At 35.7% G+C, this 20,573-nt stretch overlaps 2 protein-coding genes across 2 annotated transcripts; both read right to left on the bottom strand.

The window, feature by feature from the left end:
- Nucleotides 1-1,783: 1,783 nt before the first annotated feature.
- Nucleotides 1,784-11,978, bottom strand: LOC109104595 (protein Niban 1-like). Its single transcript, XM_042777951.1, has 14 exons — nucleotides 11,845-11,978; nucleotides 9,027-9,157; nucleotides 8,788-8,916; nucleotides 8,577-8,691; nucleotides 8,074-8,238; nucleotides 7,863-7,978; nucleotides 6,702-6,806; nucleotides 6,205-6,367; nucleotides 4,551-4,738; nucleotides 4,233-4,376; nucleotides 4,032-4,142; nucleotides 3,848-3,955; nucleotides 3,618-3,729; nucleotides 1,784-3,087 (listed from the first exon to the last, which is right to left on the bottom strand). The coding sequence occupies exons 1-14, from the start codon at nucleotides 11,894-11,896 to the stop codon at nucleotides 2,177-2,179; spliced, it is 2,550 nt and encodes an 849-aa protein (XP_042633885.1). The 5' UTR covers nucleotides 11,897-11,978; the 3' UTR covers nucleotides 1,784-2,176.
- Nucleotides 11,979-12,819: 841 nt separating this feature from the next.
- On the bottom strand, nucleotides 12,820-19,836 carry LOC109104599 (TRMT1-like protein). Its single transcript, XM_019117871.2, has 16 exons — nucleotides 19,684-19,836; nucleotides 18,385-18,516; nucleotides 18,212-18,274; nucleotides 18,001-18,114; nucleotides 17,796-17,860; nucleotides 16,861-17,017; nucleotides 16,332-16,452; nucleotides 15,927-16,006; nucleotides 15,542-15,785; nucleotides 15,239-15,451; nucleotides 14,967-15,157; nucleotides 14,745-14,823; nucleotides 14,450-14,616; nucleotides 14,230-14,295; nucleotides 13,578-13,707; nucleotides 12,820-13,474 (listed from the first exon to the last, which is right to left on the bottom strand). Exons 1-16 carry the CDS (start codon nucleotides 19,742-19,744, stop codon nucleotides 13,282-13,284), a joined length of 2,076 nt encoding a protein of 691 aa, XP_018973416.1. The 5' UTR covers nucleotides 19,745-19,836; the 3' UTR covers nucleotides 12,820-13,281.
- Nucleotides 19,837-20,573: the final 737 nt, after the last annotated feature.

The raw sequence follows: 20,573 nt of genomic DNA, 5'->3' as shown, positions 1-20,573 counted from the left end.
CGGTTGTTCAGATTTATGGTTTCTGGAAGCAAAATATTGTCATCCATAATAGGATTTCCTTCAGTTTTGCATATGTTTACATAAAGCGACTGATATAAGAGTCATTTTAATGATAGTGGTGTCCCTCTGTGGACTCACATATGAAATGACATATTTTGTTCAAATACATTTCATACATGATAACACAACACAGTGCCCATTGGGACAGTAATGTCACTTTACAGTCTTAATATCTTCACTACACACAAATTTTATTATACTAAACAACCAATCCTACAACACACCTTTTCATAATATAGTGCACCATTTAAAAAAAAACATGTATAAAGTATTTGTAGTACCAATTTTACAACACATCTTGGCTTTATATGGTGCATTGTTGACAACTTCATATGTATTTTGTAATGTGGCCTACTCAAGTGTTCTTCTGAAATAATACGTGTGTAAATAATATGTGTGTTTTAGTATTTATGAAACTCAATTTCATTGGTGCCTGGGAACTGTCTTACTGTTTTATATAATATGCCTTTTTGTTTAATGTGGTGCAGTATGAAATACATAAATTGATGTGCAAAAGCTTTCCTTGTTTATGTTATTTTGATAAAAATCTTTTGCATATATAGTTGGGTTTTAGCACAACAGAAACTCCACAGATGCTTCCCTTGTTTACTTTCACTTGATTGCAGTGAAATGCCATGCATCTCATTCATTCTCAGTCATTCACTCCCATCATTCAAGCATTCCTTAAAAGGGCAGTTCTGCATATTTAAAGATGCATTGATGGACTGTCTTATTGTTTATGTGGATCTTGTATAGGGAGCCAAATGCCTGGAGCAGAATCTGTAGTGATTGTCTCCATGTTCTTCTGTATGTACCTGCAGTGCACATGCGGCAAATGTACTTGTCACTCAACGTTTGTTCATAAAAACAAACGGCACCTCGCTTTAGATATGTCACAGAGCCAGATTCCATGGAAATCAAACCTGTCAGACTTGCGTTATGTCAGACTTGCGTTATGGCAGACTTTGACACAGCTTTGCATTTTAGGGAAATGTACAAGATTCTTATTGTTGAAACTTTCTTCATGTTGTGATTATATCATCTGAAGGTTGAAAACTACTTTGCCGAAATTGTAACAAGGGCATGTTTCTTACTGAAGGATTCCTCATAAAGATTCACCAAGGTTACTCATTTCTAACCCGATCTCATGAAAGTGTGTATAAATAGTACGCCAAATAAAATGAAAACTTGTGGTATTGATATGCAAAAATGGACTTTGGTGTGCATATGCTATGCAATGGGTAGGTTTAGGGTTATGGGGTAGATGTGTATCATATATACACGAAAACTGCGTATCATATGCACGCCAAAGTCCATTTTTCCATGTCAATACCACAAGTTTTCTTTTTTATTTGGCGTACTATTTATACACATTTTCATGAGACTGGGCTCTCATTTCCAAACTCAATATTTATGCTATAGTTTAGATTTCATATATTATTCAAATGCTAACATAGCAATTCATTTGTACATATTAGCTTAAAATAATATTGAAATACGATTATCTATATTACATTCATTTTATTAAAATAATCCTCTTTATATAGAGAAACATTTAATTCTCTTTAACTACTTTCATACAACACAGTATATATATACATATATATATACATATATATATACTACCTTTGAAAAGTTTGGTGTTGGTAAGATTTTTTTTATGTTTAAAAAATATATATATTCTGAAATATTATTAGTGTTGAAAATAATGGTTTTCTATTTTAATATATTTTAAAATGTTATTGTACATGTGTTCTGCATATTATTATAGAGGAAAATGTGATACTTTTTTTAAAGATATTTTGATGAATAAAAAGTTGAAAAGAACAGCATGTATTCAAAATATAATTTTTTGTAACATTATTACTGTTCTTAGTGTCACTTTTCATCAATATAACACTTCCATACTGAATAAAAGTATTCATTAAAAAAAAAAAATCTTGCTGACCCCAAACTTTTGAATGGTGCTGTATATAGACATATATATCTACAGTAAACTATAATTACCTTCTGCACAATGATGAAGTCAACTCCAAAAATGTACAATTTGTGTCCTCACACAGAAAATGGAGGGGTGAACAAGTTTTGAATCCTGACCCGACATAATTATTGAAGCTTAAACTACAGCATCTTGTTCCTCGAACGTTTGAACTTGAACTTTTTCTCCGTTTTCTTTGGAAGGCTGAACCACATCCTCTATTTCAATAACCTCCACTACAAGGTCCCGGATCTCCTTCACACAGTCCAGGGGCCTGGTTTCATCCTCTATGTTTGGTGAAGACTGGGATTCTGAGGATTTTTCTGAAAGGTCCATGATATGTTTGCCTGTGAACTCTTTGTAGATATCTCCAACTTTTGGATCTTCAGTAGATAAACAAACTGATATCGGATATGTGCTTTCATCACGTGTTGGTGAATTAATCTGGGCTTGATCATTTGACGTCTTAATTGTTTCATTCCTGTGATCCTCAGTTTCAGCAGACTCATCATCAGAACCAGAGGTTTTCATATAGATTGGGTTGATTACTACTGTGGGTTTATTAACAAAGTCTGAAGAAGTTGCATCACCACCTTTTGGTGAATCACAAGTACCAGCACTTTCTACAGCTTCTGTTTCCTTTATTAAAGGGGTGGAACAGACCGAAGCTTCCAGGGCGTTTGTGGTGAGGTCTGGTTTAGTCTCAGCTGATGTATTCGAGGTTGATGTTTCAGCAGTGAAAAATACGTCATCACTGCTCTCCTCTAAGAGAGTCTTTTCTCCTTCATCGATTTTTTCCATGATAGTCAGAGCTTGACCCATTGCACTATTTTCTGACATGTGAACAGTCATGGATTTGTCTGCTGTCAGGCCATTTCCCAGCAGCGGGGAGGGCGGCAGGGGCGTGCGCAGGCTTGGGGATGTGTTTAAGCGTGCTGGGCTGCTGGGTGCAGATCCTGGGGGTGTGAAGGATAAGCTGGACACACTGAAATTGTACCTGCTCTCTGTGAACAGGTTGAATTTCTTCTTGCTGGCTGCCTCCTTGACCACTGCCAATCAGAAGCACAAATAAGATTTGAGAAAATTATAATAAAATATAATAATTTCTTGTTCAGTAGCATTTACATATATATATATATATATATATATATATGCATATAAATATATATATATATATATATATATATTCTTAAAAATATATATATTTTCTAAACTACGATACTCAACTAAGATTCATTTGAGGTCTGTATAATTTTTTATAAATACATTTTTTAAAGTCTTATGCTTATCTAGGCTGCATTTATTTGATCAAAATGTTGAAATACCATTACAATTTAAAATACATGTAACTGTTTTCTGTTTGAACATTTCTTGAATTTTCAGCAGCCATGTTGGAAACAGTTATAAAATATTTTGCTGCCACTGTATATGAATGTGCTAACATCATACATGTGCTAAAAATGCATGGATTTAGTTTTATTACTTTAATCTAGTGCTTTATGCTTACTAATGATCCTAATATCAGTAACGTTTTTGTAAAGGCAGTGTGTGGAGGCCTTTCTGTGATCATGTGACATACCCATGCTGACGTCTTTTTCCAGTATCTGCTGGATTATGTCCTCGTACACGTTTTCCACATTGATGAAGTTTGAATAATCAGCAAATATGTACTGCTCAAATTTAGGTAGCTCCTAAAAGTGCATTTTGAGAAAAGACTATTAGAAGATATAAACCAATTATGGTTTACATATTTAAGCTTTCATTGATTGTATTTACACAGTTGATGTCTGTAATTGATCTCAAATGTACCTCTTTGAAGGATGGGGCCAGATGCTTCTTGATGCTGGGTAGAGTGATGTTGATCAAAGCCTCCTGCAAGATCCTCTTCCTCACTGTGCTGCTGTCATAGTCAAATTGCTGTAGGACAAAGACAAATTAAATTAAGCAATCTGACACAACCATCCGTGCTTATAAATGAAAATGATATGCTTACCTTCAGAACCCTATTTGAAGCCTTTTGCATAGCCATCGAAAGGCTGACCGATGGATCCTCCAGAGCCTTTCGCACGAGCAGCTCAAAAGTGTACTCTATATTTTCCATCAGCTGAAACGATCAAACAGACATGTTTTGGATCAGAATCAGTCACAGAAAGTTAGAAAAGGGTTGGCTACTTGGTTTTGCAGTTTTGGGTACCTGTTTTAGGTCTATCTGTGTGCTGTCCACTAGACCTTTAATGCAATAGTTGAAGGGTTGCTGTAGCTCTTGGACGTGATCTGCCAGTCCATTCACTTTCTCATAACAGCTCTGTAAATTAGCCTTACTCATCTTAAACAGAGCTCAGTGAGAGAGAAAGAGAAGCAGATATATTGTATCACATCATTTACTGTACAGGTTAGCATTAATATTTAAAAAATAAAAAATAATTCTAAATAATTTGGCTTCAGAAAAATTTAGTGCAAGTCATATGGACTTTTTATGGTGATTAATTGTAAATTTGTTAGTTTTTCTCACCTGTCGGAGTTCCTCCCTCTGCTCAGGGTCCTGGAAGTCCTGACACAGCTGCTCCATCATGCTCTCACTTAAGTCCCGGGCCTCTATGAAGCCCAGGCTGATGGGCCCCATCACTTCTTCCAAGATGGCTGGCAGGTACGGCTGCACCTGCTCTGTGCAGTATTTTGTTGCTGGCTCAGTTACCATGGCTAACCAGATGGGGAGAGAAAAAAATAAAGTGTGTATATATATATATATATATATATACGCTAAATTTTACAATAACAACCTCTTCTTCTATGATGGCCATTCAAAAGAATTTTTAATTTTGTAAGATATTTCTAAATATTTATTTCAAACACTACTGTTCAAAAGTTTGGGGTCGGTAAGATGTTATTGAAAGAAGTTTCTTATGCTCACCAAGGATTCAGTTATTTGATTAAAATTACCATAAAATGGCAATATTGGAAAATATTATTACAATTCAAAATTAATGTTTTCTATTTTAATATATTCTAACTCTAGTCTAACTCTAGTGTCACATGATTTTTCAGAAATCATTATAATATGCTAAATTGGGGCTGAAGAAACTTGTCTTATCTTGTAAATAGTAAAAACAGTTGTGCTGCTTAATATTTTTGTAGAAACGGTGATCTTTTTTCCCCCCCAGGATTCTTTTAAAAAATAGAAAATAAAAAAAAAAAAACATCACTTTCTAAAAAAAATAAACCTTTTAAAACAATAATAAATTTCTCTTTAAGCTCACTTTTATTGCACCCTTGCTGAATAAATGTATTAATTTCTTACACAAAAAAAATCTTTTTGACCCCAAACTTTTGAAAGGAAATGTAATTTGTATTATAGTAGATTTTTGGCCAGTGAGAGATTGTGTGTGTGTGTGTGTGTGTGTGTGTGTGTGTGTGTGTGTGTATATATATATATTAAGGTGTCATGACATGGTTTTTTTTATTTTATTATTATGGTCCCCTAGGTGCAATTATAGTATTACTATAGTTTTTTTTTTTTTAAAAACTTTTAAAATGTAGTGAATTATGACATTTTCCCACCCTGTTTCTCATCCTTTGATTCAAACAGTCTGTTTTTGGCTTGTTTCCCCTTTAAGAGTTCAGTGTTAAATTGTGCTGTTATGATTGGCTAACGACAGTGCCTATGGATCAATATTAACACCCCCAGCCAGAACATTTGTGGATTGAGCGTAACTGTTTAGTAGCGGGTGATGCATTCGAAGCGATGGCTCTTGCAATGATAAAAACCTTACATGTTTGAGACATCTGCGTGGCATTGTAATTTTCCTGTACACAGACCCACTTGCTGTCCGTCTACTGAACACTTGTGAGGCGCGCGGCGCGACAATGATACGAAATGAGCGTAGTTGTCTTGTGCTGGAGGCGGTCATATGCAAATAGTTGGAACGTCACTTCGCACCGTGACGTCACTTCTTACCGTGGATCCAGAACGAGCTGTATTTAGAGCTTGATTAAATAAATGGCTCGTTTAAAATGGGGAGGACGTCTTAAGCTATGAAACTTGCAGGAGGTTTTAATGGGTACAAAGACCTCTTATATTCCAAAAGATCAAGGCAAATTTGGTTTCTCATTTCATGACCCCTTTAAAAGCTTCTCAAAAGCAAGAAATGGGCTTATTTTTCATGTACCTCTGAGTTTGCCCTCCAGGAAAGCTCTTGAGCTGGTGATCTGGTCCATATCAGAGCGCATGATCACCTCCTGCTGTTTCACCATCTCTTGGCACTCCTGCTTCAGTGTGGATATCCTCTCCAGCAGATGCTCTTGCAACAGGAAATAAGCAGCTTCAACCGTCTATAAGACAAATGGCTGGGTTCAAGGATCATTCATTAATAACATAAATCATTCATAAGTGTTCTATTAATCATTCTTTGTCAGTAATCACAGCTATGGAATGTAAAGTGTTTCTAGTACGTTTCTGGTTTGTTCCACCCTTGAGGAAACACCATAGGGACATTTCTGTCCTACCTGTCCTAAAGCTATGTGGGTGTGGGGCATCCTACATATACGTCAGCATCACACCCCTGTTTCAAGTATCAAGGGCAGGTTCTGGAGAAACCCAATGACATAATAGGACTTTATCTATACAATAAATTCAGTAGAAGATCTAAATAGGAAAGAAACACACCGCAAACCACACTCTCCTCTTGTCTGCCCTCTTGCTCTTCAAACATGGCTGCAATTCTTTCTCTAGATAGGGCATCAAGTCTTCCATGAACAGATTAGCAAGAACCTAAACACACACACAAGTACAGATTCAGAAATACTACACATACATGTAGCTGAACAAACATTGAGAGCAAACCCTTAAGTGCTAAACCCCAAATGGCACAGTTTATGTAACCTTAAACCACAGACTAGACTGAATTGAACAATCAACTGATATGATGTTTACCTAAAACCACAAATCAATCACTAACCTGCCTTCAGTCATTACTCAAACACAATCCAAATAAAAGAATTTAAATGAATAGAAAATGTGGCGACAGGCAACAATACTATATCATATTGACTGTTATAATATATAATATATAGTAATTCAAAACCGTTCAAATAAACAAAAAATAAGCAAAAACTCCCACTGTGTGTGTTAATGTTTGTCAAACACTTAATTCAATAATATTGATTAATGATATGCTGTGAATTAACACAAATTACCAACATATTCAAAAGCAATTAATTAATCCATATGATCCATTTTTTTTAACTATGTACAGTATGTACCACAGAAAATATTCCAGTGTTTTACTGTGAGCTTCAGGACACTTCATGGCACATGATGTACTACCAGCAAGTTATTTAATATGAGATCCACTGACATATGTGATGTATTGATAGTTCATGGTCACGTTGACTGTAATAGGTGAAACTCTGGAGTGAGACTATCTGTATGCAGCATTACTCAGATTCCACACAGTGCTCAGCCCTGATGTAACAGTGTGTGAGTTTTGGAGAGCAAGTACAGATATCACATGTGGAAGTGTATAATACAACTTGAAAAAATTTAGGTGTGGTTTTTATACCCAAATCTCCCATTTAGTGAGGAAAACATTTCTTTTGGACAACTCTTTTGGACAAAAACCCAGTTATACCAAATATGTACAAAGACAGAGAGAATGAGCCTCGATTTGTTTTAGCACAGTGTTCTACATTTCAACAGCTAGAACATTACGTCATACTAGATCAACAAAAGGTGATGGCTATGTTGTTTATTGTATAGAACATTATTGGGGTTTTCTGACAACATGCTGTAAATGTGAACCAGCACATGATGTGAAAGGACACCTACCCGCACATCACTGCCTACGAGCATATCCCATGATTCATACTGGCCTTTCTTCTGCCCATAGAGCTGAATGGCTTTGAGAAAAGCCTTAACCTCGCACGTCGTCTTCTTGAGAAAATCTGTTGAATGGACCAAATATAATATATTTCTTCACACTACAGCTTTCACTGGGTTACACCTTCCTACTGTGGTTCATTTATAGTGAAAGTGATACCTTTGTTCTGGTGGCGAACACAGTCAGATAAGATGGAGATGAATTCAACTTGAGAGTTCTCATCTTGGAAACAGAAATAGAAATCCCGGCGGTATGGAAGTCTAAGATAAACTGGGAACTGCCCTGGCATGCCCACCACAGGAGGTGCAAAATCTTCCTGGACATCTGCGTCACAACACAGCCACATTTTACTACCATTTTTGTGTTTATGCACTATTATCCATTCATAAAAAAAAAATGTAATTCAATCAGTAATTAATGAAATTTATATTAAAATTAATATTCAGTAATATTATCCATTCATCTGCAGTGACACTATTGGATGAGAAAAAAATACAAATTAAGTAAAATTTAAATTAAGTTAAAATAACGAAAATACATTATTTTTTAGTCCTACAGAGCAGGCCAAATGCACTCAGCTGGAGTTGTATTAATTTTGTGGCTGAATAAGTCTGTAAAATTAGCTCACGTAAAATATATACTTGCACTCTAATTGTACTCACTGTTAGTGCAAGGGCAGCACTGGTCAATCATTTCCATGTATTTCTCTTCTGTAGTCAGAATGGTGCCCCCTGTAGGTATCAGTCTGTGTAGTGGAGCCGACCCTTTTAAAAAGGTCTGCAGGAAAGCAGGTAAGAGATGATGGGGTAAATCATGTTATCATTACCTCAGTCAGCAGAAGCTCATTTTTAGATGGTGGAAGATGGCTTATACCTTGTAGCTCTCGTAGCACTCCAGGATGTAAGTGGCACGGATTACTATATATCTAACCTTCCACCTCCTGCTGTCATCAAAGCAATGCACATTCTCTTCATACAGCACCTTTCCAGGTTCTGGAGAGGCCTGGGTGAATAAAAATAATGAGTCAGTCTCAAGAAGAAGAAATGGTCATTAAGTTAATGATATATATGTCATTGTATGGAGTTTATCCATACATGGGATCTGCTTCCTACCCGTTGTTTGAGAAACTGTGTGTGCTCCTCTTTGCGTTGCTCAAATTCATCTCGGATCTGGGACAGGTAAGCCAGAGAATATTGTTTCCTATAAATCGGTGCAAACTCCTTAATTTTCTCGTCCACTTGCCCTGCAAGGCAACACAATCCAGAGATCATTACACTATTAAAAGATACTTGCTTAGCAAGAACTCAACTTTGACTTTGCCATAATTTACAGATTTTAACCTATTATTTTTAAACCTATTTTAAAGGGAGAGGGGACATGCATAACACATGTAATTCATGAGGCATGGTGTGTGAATAATCTCCAGGCAATGCAAGGTATCACTATTATTATTACAATATCACTATATAATCTTAATTCTAAAATGGATATTTCCAGTTCTGGGTGCTGACTGGTCAATACAGCGAATATATAGTGGTTATATAACATACATTTTTTGATATCACAAAAATAATACTTATTCACTTTAAACTATTGATGCTTCTTGTAAAGAATATTTGTGCCTTTAATATTTTATTTAGGAATAAGGCACAGCAGAAGGCTGCATGTTCTGAGTAACATTCTGACTGTTTGCAATACAGCACAACCTCTGCTTATAACGGTTTATACGAGTGAGAATCTTTTCTATCAACAACAACAACAATATATATATATATATATATATATATATATATATATATATATATATATATATATATATATATATATATATATATATATATATATATATATATATAATATATATATATATATATATATATATATATCATATATATATATATATATTAAAAGCATATATGTCTTGATGCAAACATTTTGTAATGTTAATAATACAGTATGTGTAATTAATTGTTTCCCCTGATACTGAACTTTTATATTTAACACCCAAACCAGAATGCCCACTCTGAGAGGGTGTTCCTACTTTCTTAAATTCCTTGTATCATTTTTTTATACGTTTTCAGATTCTTGCATTACGTAACATGCAACTAAATTTAGATGAAAGCTGAGAGCTACGGCATTCACTTACAACATATTTCACAATGGATTGAAAGTACTGTAATGAGCTGCTCTTTTATCATATTCCCTCTCTCTCTCTGCAGTGTACTGTGTCTCTTCATGCAGTCTTCTTTGAACTATTGTTTTATTTTTAAAAGAGATTAATTGTATTGAAAGGAACTGTGGTTTGAGATTTCTTGAATTCTTGAGCTCTGACGTGTAACATACTTGGCCTATCATAGACATTATGAAACGGCATGACCTGCAAAGCCAGTTCTGTGTGAACATAACTTAACACAGACATCATTACACTTCTACAAGAGTACAAGGGTGACGGGAATGTTCGTGAACTCCTGTACATGTGTTTGTTAGAAGAGTTTTTTTTACATCCTTGACTATGTGCAGCTGTTGACTACACACTCTCTTTTCACCTTAAGTGTGAAAGCACAGCACTTGAGTTTACTGTCGGCTCATTCACAGGAAGTGGTCACATTTGTGTCCCATTTGTATTTTCGTAACATAATTAACAGGATACTTAACATAAAGTCACGTAATTTGATTGATTTAACTCTGTTTGGTGTGATGGAAAATTAATATTAGAAAAATCCAATTTTACCAAAAATGTCCTTTTCATTGAAACAAATCATTTCAGGGAGTGTAAGGTAAACGGTATTATTTTATTAATTTCCAAAAAAAATGCAGAATCTTTCTTTGACACTCCACACACTGATAGGACTTCCATGTAACCTAATATTTGAGGGAGTGATAAGTAATACAATTCTCCACACTTAGAGTCTTAATCAGATATTCATTATGGTTTTACTTACATAACCTAAAAAGAATTCTGTATATGTTTGTGGAACTAAAACAGACTGTAAAAAGTGTGGTGTTGTCCAAAATAATTGCTAATTAAGTCTATTGTTGGCTGTTTCTGCACCAAATTTTTAATGTAATATAGGTTCATATAGATAGTACTAACAATACTGTTATCAATCCATGTGGAACAAAGTTCAGTTTCTTGGAAATGTACGGACTGGCAAAATATAAACACAAGCTTAAATGCTCTATAAATTGCTTTCAAAGTGTATGTCAAATGTATGCATATATATAAATACAAATTATTATTAAACTTACTGTGATGGGACTGAAATATTGTCTTTTACATTAGTATATACACATCAAAATAAGTGCTTTGCAAGTCTGTAACCACTTATTCAGGATTTGCATTGAACCGAAAAATATCTGGCTGATTAACTGAAATGTAGTTTTAAAATGCATTTTAACAACATCCTCAGTACTGTAATGCTCTTTTGGCATGTTTTGTCAGCTGACAGATCTAAGGTGTTTTTCCATTTGAGCAAATAGCAGAGCTGCTTTTAATCCTTTACACTGTCTGACACACACACACACACACACACACACACCAAAACCTCCACCCATATAGTTTACAATGGCCAGAAGAAGAAAACAAACTGGTTTCTGCCTCTCACTTTTCAGCCATGCAGACTGCAGTTATCTGATTGACACTAAAGATAGTCATTGTCCAATGAGGCATTTACAAGTCCAAATTCAGCATTATTTTTTTTTTCTAACACTGAGAGGCCATGCAATTTAGGACAATAGATTCTGCCCATATCATTGCAGTATAGAGAAAAGTTTTGAATACCCTATTATTATTATTATTAGCCATTTAGAAGCATCAGAAAATAAAACATCAGTGTACAAACATCTTTTACTGCTATTTCCACACTAAAACTATTTTAAAGGAATTCCCAAAACCACTTAGTGAGCACATGAAGTTCCTACAACACATACCTTTTATGTAGTTGGATTTATTTTCATCCAGTAAACTGGATGATGCTCCCATACTGCTCTGCTTCAGGTGAGCTCTCCTCTGCTCTGACGAAGATGATTCTGTGTCACTGTATTCACTACTGAGGGAGAATCTGAAAGCAGGTGTTATATTTCAGGATGGTGGGAGGGGCATGAAAGAAAAAGTCACACCGGGACATTCAAGGGTTGCCTTTTAAAACCTATACCCGGTCTATACCCGGAATTCTGTCTAGTCTAGGGAGCTCACTAAGTTTTAACACACTTCCTTTGATTTCATGGAAATAACATGCTATGTGATATGTGCTTTATACATCAGTGTTCTCTGTGAATATGCAAGAGCATTGGGGCTGTGTGAAATGATCAGGTTATCATTAAGTTGTCATCCAAGGTACTTCAAAGAAAAACCATGATATGTTTTGTTTTGTGAAATACAATACACCTTTGACATAATAGACAGACTTGGTAACATACCAGTTAGTAAATTTTAGTGCATTTCAGGAAGGTCACGACATCGTACTATGTAAATGAAACTGGTGTGGCACTAATTTATGTGAAGACTTTTCACAGGACAATAAATTCAACCTGTGGACAAACCCAAGTCCTTTTTTCACCCTGAATATATATATATATATACATACATTTTACCATTACTATGACTTAGTAACTATGAAAATGATAAGATAATGTACTTTTTTCAGTCACATTTAAAATATACTACACAGTGAATGAAAAACTCAAAGGAGTGCATTTCTTAATTACTATGACTTAGTAACTATGAAAATGATAAGATAATGTACAATAATGTACAATCCAAAAAGTGCATTCATTAATAGTCTTAAATGTATGCTCAATTTTTTTGTTGTAAAATGTGGCCTGGAAATGTTTGTTGTTGTTATTGTTTGTGATTCACTAAAACAATGTTCTCAATGTCAATCTTCTCAAATTATAAGAACAATATATGATGTGAAATGTTTTATTGACTTTACAGCAATCAGGCAAAATACTGACGCGGACATGAAGTGGATCAGGTAAAAAAAATCAGATCAGGTAAGATCATTATAATCCTTTTAAAGGGTATTTATAAATCATTTCAGAGATTAAAAATGTACAAACCAAAGAATAACAGTCAATACTGCATCACTGTTAGCATAGAATGATTAATAAAATACTGTATGCCTGTAATGGGTCAACGCCTCAGTGCAGTCCACAAAAAACATCAGCCAAACTGGAACCACCCCTTTTCTTTCAGATGAAACTCTTTTTTCTTATCCAAAAAACAAAACAAGACTTTGGAAATAAACTTTCTAAATTAAATAGGAAAATTCATCAATAAAATCAGCCAAAGAAAAAAGCAGGCTCTCAAATGCATGTCCACATAGGCAAAATTAAAATGCTGCTTGGTTTCATGAATATCTGAAATCAGAGAGTTTGACGTCGCTCTGAGCTGACAGCGCTGCTCTGAGGGGTGGACGAGTATGTAGGCACGCTGTATTTTGTAAGCACTTCCTTAAACTGTGCCAGGGTGGCGTCAGTCCGCACCCCTGTTGGGTCAAAGTGTGTGCGGCTGACTCTGAACCCGGCCTCCGTGAGATACTGCAGGAACTTATTGAGCCTGAGGAACAGAGCTTAGTGTCAGATCCTGCATGCATTATGACATTTGTATATGACACTGTACAGCAATATATGAGTGTATAGAGAGGTTTGCGCTGACTAACTTGGGCATGTTCATGCCGCGGATGCTGTGCCGATGGATGCTGTAGTAGAACGCTGGATGCTCCAAAGATGTATCCGCTTTGATTTTCTTCAGCACATTCCCAGAGTCCTCCCCTGTGGTCTTTCTTTTCGCTAGAACAAAAAAGTATAAGATGTACAATATTTTCTATATAATCTATTCACTACATTTTTTTATTCTACCATAAAGTCCACTTAAAGGCATAGGTTACCCAAGCACGTTTAAGCTTCCTTTTACCATATTTGATGAGCTCTATATATATGTGTACTGACCAGTGTTTATCTGTGCTCCTCATATGATCATGTCTCTACAGAAGACTTGGATTACTTTTATGCTCTCCTTGTGAAATTGTTGATGCTTTGAAATTTTTGGTGTAATGGCATTGCAATGGAGGGACAGATATCTGTTAGGTTTCATTAAAAAAAAATAACTTCATTTGTGTTTCAAAGGTAAATGTAAGGCTTATGGGTTTGGAACAACATGAGGGTGAGTAAATGATGACAGATGTTTAATTTTTGGATGAATATCCCTTTTTTAATCTTGGATAAATAGGAACAGTTAAATCCCTAAGAGTAGGGAGGAGAACAGCAGATCAAAAAAAAAAAAAAAAAAAACGTTGATAAAGCAACAAATACCTGATTGGTCAGATGTATCTGCTTCTTCAACCTTCTGTAAAGTTTTTATGACCACACCACACTCCACTAGAGACAAAGATGTGTCAAAATTAACTGAATAATATTACATTACATTAATATTACATTCAAGTCAATGCCCCGAATTAAAAAAAACTGATTCATCATCTCCAGTTGTACTGAATATTAAGTGACAGACAAAATCTTGCACACCCAAACACACCTTGGTTGGAGAGGGCAGAGTATCCCAGGACAGGGAAAGGCTTGAGAGTGGTGCAGTCAGCTTCACAGATGAGAGTCTTCACCAGAGGCTGGATGTCTTCCATATTGTGCTGCACTGCCGCCACCAACATCCTCCTCAGAAATCCAGTGTTAAACAAAGGACCAGCCCTGATGGATGAAACAACGAAGACAAAGGGGGAAAAGGAAGAAAATTTAAGCGTGATTAATGAAGGAATTACGCATTAACAAGTGTTTTTAAGAACAAAAAGGAAAATGTAAGAATGACTTCATCTCACCAAAGTGGTCCAAGCTCGATTGCAGTTTTTCCTGGCATGCTCCCATGGCACTGGCAAGGCAGCTGTCTGTACAGGTTTTCTGTTAATACCATAAATAGAAATGTGATTATTTATGCATTCTTTGGGAATCAAACCCATGACCTTGCCATTACTGGCTCAACTGTTTGGGCTATAAGAAAGTTATCAGGATGCAGCTATTTGTTTGTCTAAATGCCTTGTCACCTTCCACCATGCTTCCTGGCTTGAGGAACACCCTTTCTTCACACCACTGGCAGTGCAACAGCTGCCGCAGTTTCTTAGCAGACTCATCTGCCTGGGTGGGCCCTCTGAGAACTCGCACCACCACGAGAACAAAGTGCTCAAGAGCCACGGCCAATAGCACCTCAATCCCCTTGTTGCAGCGTGCAGCAGCCCTGCAAGTACACACATTAAAAAGACACTGTCAAATAAACTAAATTTGTGTTTGGTGATTCATTTGAGAAAGACCTGCCCACCTGGCCACTGATGCCAATACCATACGTGCTGCGAGCTCCCTGTAATACTCCGTTCGGACAATCTGGCAGCCGTAATGGCGAAGCGTCACATTCAGGGATTTGGAGTAAAGCGAACCAGTGTCTGTCGACGTCACAGAGACTATGCCCAAGTTCCGAACATTGCGAAAAGCAGCATCCAGATAGTTCACAGACGTTCCAAATGGGTCGAGGTGTCTGATTTAAAGACAATTATGTGGTGAGACAAGATATTTGCAATAAATAATCATGGGTACAATGTTTTTAGTCATTATTTTTCAGTCTTACATGTAGTCAAAGGGTCTCAGGTGCATGATGACATTGGCGTCCATCTTCACCACCTCTACCAAAGCAATGGGGGAGTCTGCGTCTCCCGCTCCATCTAGCTGCCGGCCCGTACGATTCCCCTCTACTCGGATGTGGTTCAGATGACAATTCTCCTTGATCATCTTAACGCAAGCTTCGTTTATGTCATTTATAGTAACCTTAACAGAGTTACGCAAATGCTTTGCCCACTGCAAACCCATGATACCTACAAAAGGGATCAATATGTTATGCAAATATGCTGTGTTATACTTAATTTTTTCTCAGATAATTAAGAGCAAAACCACCTGAGCAGTGATATTATCATCATAAGCTATTAGATTATCTTTCTGTACAGTAGATTTCCTACCAGTGGCTCCAAAGGCATCGAGGCATTCGAGTGGATTCCTCTCCTCAGCAAGAACAGCGAGAGAGCAGAACACCAGCTGCCTACAAAAATTACATAGAGATAATATGTATTTATTTATATATTTGCCATTTTTTACTTTACTATAAGATTCTTCAACAGAATGTCCATGAACCATAGAACCAAATAATTTTTTTCTAAATTGTATATTTTTAATAAAAAAAATTATACAATAATAAATATTATTTAATTTATAAAATAAGTATTAAATTATTATTAGCATTAAAATATTTTTCAACCAAAGTTACATTTAAGACGCTAAAGAACAAATAAATATTTAATGTTGGAAGGACAATGTACACAATGAAAAAAATGTACACAGAAAAAAGGAACAAAATTTTTTCAAACCTGTTTGTCTTCATCTTGCGGCTAAAGTAGGTGTCTGTCTTCTGGGGAGTGGTGTGGTTGGGCAGGAGCTGGACATTGGTGCCCAACTCTTTCATAATCTCATAGGCCTGTCCACCTGGGACTGAGAAAATCAAAATGTTATCAAAATGATTTCCAATTAATGCAGCTAAATTTGTATGCACATATTGTAATGAATAGAAGTGTTTTATTGCTACAGATGCCTCTTGTGAGACTGCAAACCAAAGCATAATCATAAACAACCACAAGGGGATCTTCTACAGAATGTTACTTCAGAAGACATTCATCCAGCAAATGTGTGAGTGCTTTATGGTTTAGGTTAGATCTGACTATTCTTACCCTACCTGAATACACAAGGTTTAAATGCAAGATAAATGACACACCATTAAAAAACAAACTTGAATGGAACCATTTAAATTATTCCACATCAGTAAACTGGTATCTAGTTCAGGCAGTCCTCCTTGAATGGCAAGTCTGGCACTCTGTCAACATCAACAGAGTAAAGGCTCACCAGGGTCTTCAAAGGGGACATCCGAGCTGCCTGAATAACTGGCCTCCGTCTCACCCTTGTTGATGTGGCGTTTGAGATGACTGATCATGTCTGTCTTGCGAGCAATAGTGACAGAGCACACAACACAGTGGTAGTGAGCCACCAGTCTGCCTTGAGTCTGGAGATGAGATAAAAACATACATTAATATCATACATTCCAGAGGATCTCTTTTCTGATTGACAGGCACAGATAAAAGTTTTTCGATCCATCTATACTTCCAAGTATTTTTTAGAGCAACCAAGTTAAGTAAAAAAGTTTGGAAATTAATCAAAAGAGATATTGTAAGTTTTCACATAAAGTTATAAAAGATTTCTTTTCCACATAAATGCTGTTCATGTGAACTTTCTATTCACATAATCATAGTTTCCACAAAAACATTAAGCAGCACAACATTGATAATAATAACAAATGATTCTAGAACACCAAATCAGCATATTAGAATGATTTCTGAAGGATCATGTGACTCTAAAGTCTGGAGTAATGGCTGCTGAAAATTCAGCTTTGGTGTCATAGAAATGAATTACTATTTAAAATATATGAAAATAGAAAGCAGTTATTTCACAATATTATATTTCACATATATTTTTTTTATCAAATAAATGCAGCCTTGATGAACTTAAGAGCATTATAGACTTTAAAAGCATTAAAAAAAATCTTACTGACCCCAAACTTCTGTGTGTGTGTGTGTGTATAATAGTGAGCTTCTATCATTGTAAATGAACAGGTGAGTCTCTTTAAGAATCACAATTATGTATTCTAAATAAGGCATCTCTACCATCACTTTTTTACATTTACATTTGGTCTCAATATAGTAATCAATAATATGGCCATGTCAATATATTTTCAGCACAGGAATGTGTATGGAAAGAAAAAAACAACATAACCCTGATCTTACCTGGTCAGAGCCTAGACTGGACTTGAGTTGTCGGCAAGGTAGATGACAGATGCACATCCTTTGGCCTGGAGGAGAGGAGTCAAAGTTCATTTCCCCAAGCAAAATTTTCACACATGTATTAGCTGATACCTGAGGTGCCAGCTTTCAAATGCTTGTTGGAAAAAACAATTACAGAGGTGCCAAAGGGAACCTAAAAACTATTTACCTTCAAATTCCACATAAACTTTCCAGTGCAGGTTCTGCAGATGTCGTCTGAGCTTGTGACTGTAACAGGCCTTGAATTTCTCTTCTGGACACAAAGGACAAGACTTCCTCCCAGCTGTCGAAATCAATCATATTTGTTAGCTTCCCATCCAAGTGGTCTGCTGGTTGTGTTAATAAACAGACAGAACAAACAGATACTCTGGTTTCTGTACCTCCATTTAAATCCACAAGCCCTTCGAGCCCCTCCAGTGTAGTTTGGATAGACGCATGTCTCTCTGAAACAGAGACAGACAATTTTTTAAAAGATTTAACAATACTCAAGGACATCATACCTGGGGAGTGTAATAATTATCATAGGGTGTCAAAAATACTGTTGAATATTTACCAGACACAATAATGGAGGATGTTTGTCCATTTTTGTCCTCTATTTTCAGTGGATTAGTTGAGGCTTCGCAAATAGGCATTTGCTCACATGCCTCAGATTCAGCAAGCATCTTCTTACTATCACTCTCAGTATCTGTCGAGACAAACAGCAAATTCACACTTCAGCAAAATACTGGAGCAAACTTAAAGACAAGAAAGTGTTCCTTTTGCATTAAAAAAAAATCAATTATCAATTACAAATATTTATAAATATTTATATTCATAAATATTTAACCATTAAAAATATTATGTTTCACTTTTGCTAAAAAAAATTTAAATAAAAAAAATAAAACAGATTCCAACTTTTCTTTTTGTTTTATGAATGTCACATTAAAATTGCCTTGGTATCACATCTTAATTTTTTTTACATTGTACATTTTATTATTTCACCCTTTTCACAGATCAAGACTTTCAATGTTAAATCAGGAAAATTCATCTTGAAAATACAACTAATTAAAAACAATGATATTTTACACAATGAGTGAAATAATAATTTTAGTATTATTGTGTGAAGAATGTGGATTGGTTCGATTTGGAGACATATAAAAAATATATTACAGTAATTCATAATTAGTACATAAAATGTAATGATTTTTATTCTAACATTTTATGACTTCTCAAATAATTTCTACTTTTAAGTCATAATTATTATTTACCAAACCATTTCCAAATACCTGCACAGGAAATAGGACGTTTTATTCAAATGGATTATGTTTGGGCTTTTAGTGCTTAAAGAAATTACAGAAAAGTGATGAATGATGGATCTTGCAGACACTGTAGTGAAGAAAAGTCATGCAAATTCAACAACTATACTTTAGCGCCCTCGTATGTTAGCCAATGCACATTTGGCCATGGAGTAACCAATCCCGCTTTCCGAGGCTGATGTTTCCAAGCAGAACGGCCCTAGTGCGGAGCTCCGCGACAAGACCATTGCTACATAAATACAACACTGTAATTTACAGCTTATTGTTCAATTCAGAGAACACATCGATTCATTTAGTAGTATTTGCAAAATCTCTTTTCATGTCAGTTGTTAGTCGATATGCGCTGAGATACAGAGACGCTTTGAAGATTTACATTATTTACACCTAGGTCCTGTGGTGGAGCTCCGTGAGGAGGCCTATATTTACTTCAGCAGTTTTGAAGTCGTATTAAGAATAAACTGCATAAAAATACTAAATTCCTAAATTCTGAGTGTTATTTAAAGAACGTACAAAACACGTTGGAATCATTTTATCATTATTAATTCAAATTATTGTGCCTTTTATATTGGCGTCCTCCTGGTGAAGTTGCTCAGAGTCCTCTTCCTTGAGCTCCGCCATTTTCGCAAACAAGCGTACGTAGATTCCGTACGCATTGAGCGTTGTGGGCGCGCACCAATCGTGTTCTCTTAAACTACGCGAACTAAAAAGAAAACGGAAGTGAATTCAACCAGGCAACATCAGTGTAAGTGGGGGGGAAGTGAACAGCTCTCATTTCTTCAGAATTTTCTTCTCTTTCTGGCACTCAGCGTCGTATTTAAGTTAACAACATTCTTCCCACTTGTGGTAGGTAAACCTCTTTCACACTAAAGCTGCAGAAAATACAATTAAAACCGGTAGTAGGCTCTTACTTTCCACCAGTGCTCAGTATGATACGATTTTAAGTTGTAAACATTTAGGAAGGTCAGGACAAATGTGTTATGATGTAAATACTCGGTAGTATTTTTCTCCTAGATTTGACATATAAAGGTCCATGCTGTTATGATTAGAAGGTGTTTTCGGGTAGGATGATGGAAACTTTATGTTCTTCAAAAATATTTTTCTATGTAAAGGATTTTTTGCTAAATTTGTCTTTTCGTTTCTCTTTTCTGAAGAGGAATTTCGCAGGTCATGTCAGCGTGACTTTAATTCATCTTAGGTATAGGGGGAATATTTGACTGTAGACAGGCTAAATAATGACTGATGCAAAATCAAATCCAAGTCAGACGGTCAAGGTGCAATAATATGTAAATTTATTGAAAAGAATATAGAGAACAGAAACTACAAATCATAACACGGAAACAAAACACCTAATAATAATAAAAACCTTCAAATATAGAAAATACAAATCAACTGTACATTTTTAATAACAATCCATTTATGACGGATTGAACCCATCTAGTATTAATAA

The sequence above is a fragment of the Cyprinus carpio genome, chromosome A20 (assembly GCF_018340385.1).
Source record: "Cyprinus carpio isolate SPL01 chromosome A20, ASM1834038v1, whole genome shotgun sequence".
In the NCBI taxonomy this organism is placed as follows: Eukaryota; Metazoa; Chordata; class Actinopteri; order Cypriniformes; family Cyprinidae; genus Cyprinus; species Cyprinus carpio.
Note: the sequence above shows the minus strand (reverse complement) of the source record. Positions and strands in the feature narration are given on the sequence as shown.